At 45.1% G+C, this 1981-nt stretch overlaps 1 protein-coding gene across 1 annotated transcript in view; it reads right to left on the reverse strand.

The window, feature by feature from the left end:
* Positions 1-1107, reverse strand: part of LOC136830849 (uncharacterized) — a 1277-nt gene extending 170 nt beyond the window's left edge. The window contains exons 1-2 of the mRNA XM_067090827.1: positions 938-1107; positions 1-368 (exon numbers count right to left, since the gene is read on the reverse strand). The exon at positions 1-368 is cut by the window's left edge and continues 170 nt beyond it. Coding sequence (XP_066946928.1) covers positions 1-368; positions 938-1107 — 538 coding nt within the window. The remainder of the gene's footprint in view (positions 369-937) is intronic.
* Positions 1108-1981: the final 874 nt, after the last annotated feature.

The following is a 1981-nucleotide window of genomic DNA, read 5'->3' on the forward strand; positions in this document are numbered from 1 at the left end:
ATGTATTGAATGCCACGTGTGGTGACGTTCTCAGGTCCAGTAAGACCCAAGGTAACTCCTTTCTCCAACTCCTGCCTTGACATCCAGCCGTAAGTGATGCTTTCAACAACCGGTGTAACCTTTCAATGATGCCGTCAACTTCTGGGTTGTAGTCCATCGTGTGTATTATCTTTGTCCCCAAACTGTTTGCAAGGGTGTTCCATAAGGCAGATGTGAAGTTGGCCGCCCTGTAGCTCATGATGATCTGCGGGACTCTGTGTCTGCTGACCCATCCGATGAGAGCTTTCACACAAGTCTCTGCTCTATTGCTCTTAATCAGTACTGCATCGGGCCACCTGGTATTTCTGTCGATGATGATGAAAAGGTATCTGTACCCCTTGGAGGGGGTTAGAGGTCCCACTATGTTAACGTGGATGTGGGTGAGTCGGCGGTGTGTTGTGTGGAACTCTCTTATTCAGCTCTCTACATGTCTTGTTATTTTTGACTTCTGACATGTGAGGCATTCTCTCGTCCAGTTTTTTATGTACTTTTTCATTCCCCACCAGATGCACCACTATGCTAAAATTCGGGCAGTTGCCCAGACTGATGGGTGGGACAGGTTGCGGACCAGGTTGAAATCCATTCTTCTGAGGCTTTATGAAAGGTAGGGGTGAGGTCGCCCAGTACTTGTTTCGTCTATCCATTGTTGGTTGACAGGTCACTCCACATAAGGGCAGGGTTGTCCCACTGCAGTCACTATAGGTCCACGTAGTCTCTTTACGCCTCTACTATTTTGGGATAGGCAATTTCTCTAAAGTGTGTCTGCCACAGTGTTTGCTGAACCCTTCAAATACTTAATGGTGCATGAGTGTTCAGCTATTGCTGATAGGTGATGCTGTTGTTGTGCCGACAATGCATCTGCAAAGGAGTGCATCAAAGGTTGGTGGTCCATTTGTACAATGAACTGCCATCCTTCAAGCATGTGGTGGAAGTGACGGATGGCTTTTTGACTGCTTGAAGCTTCCTGTCAAATGTGGAGTACTTTTGTTCCACTGACGTTAACTTCTTACCGAAGAATGCCAACGACTGACGACCATCACCTGTGTCCTGCTCTAGTACCACGCCCATCACTGTATTACTCGCGTCAATCATCAAAGTGATGGACCTATGGGGTAGAGGAAACATCAATGTGGCTGCAGAGGTTATTGTTTATTTTGCTGAAAGAAATGCATTATCTTGAATTTCTGACCAACTTAATTTTTTAGGTTTTCCTCGTAAACATTTATAGATTGGACTCATGATTTTAGCAGTATTTGGGATAAATCTGTGATGATAATCAATTAGTCCTGAAAATTCTTGTACTGTTTTAATTTTTGTTGGTTTTGGGAAATCAGTAATTGCTTCTACTTTCTCAGGGAGGGGTTTAATACCATCTGGGCTTATTTGACATCCCAGGAATTCCACTGTTTTCTTTGCTCATTTGCACTTTTCTTTCTTACTATGAGTCCATTTCTTTTAGTATTTGCAGTACCCTTTTGACGTCCTTCAGATGTTGATTGAGGTTGGGGCTAAATATGAGGATGTCGTTGACGTAGACCACACAGAAGGGAAGGTCACCCAGCAGTTCGTCCATAAGTCTTTGGAAGGTTGCTCCTGCATTCCAAAGGATGAAACCGCTGTAGTTGAACATGTAGGTGGCGAAGGGGGTGATGATCGCTGTCTTTTCTATATCTTCCTTCACAGCTGGAACTTGCAAGTATCCCTTCAGCAGGTCTCTTTTGGTGAAGATCTTTGCTCCGTTCATTTGCTTGGTTATATGTGCTGTGTTGGGCAACAGGTATCTATCTGGCTTCGTTTTGACATTTAGCCACCAGTAGTCTCCGCACTGGCACCATGTTCCTTCGGGTTTTGGTACCATGTGGAGGGGGGATGCCATGGGCTGGGGGCTTGTTGGCATATTCCTGCATTCTCCATTTCCTTGAGCAATTGTTTGCCATAGGCA

This window comes from Macrobrachium rosenbergii, chromosome 47, assembly GCF_040412425.1.
Source record: "Macrobrachium rosenbergii isolate ZJJX-2024 chromosome 47, ASM4041242v1, whole genome shotgun sequence".
Classification (NCBI taxonomy): Eukaryota; Metazoa; Arthropoda; class Malacostraca; order Decapoda; family Palaemonidae; genus Macrobrachium; species Macrobrachium rosenbergii.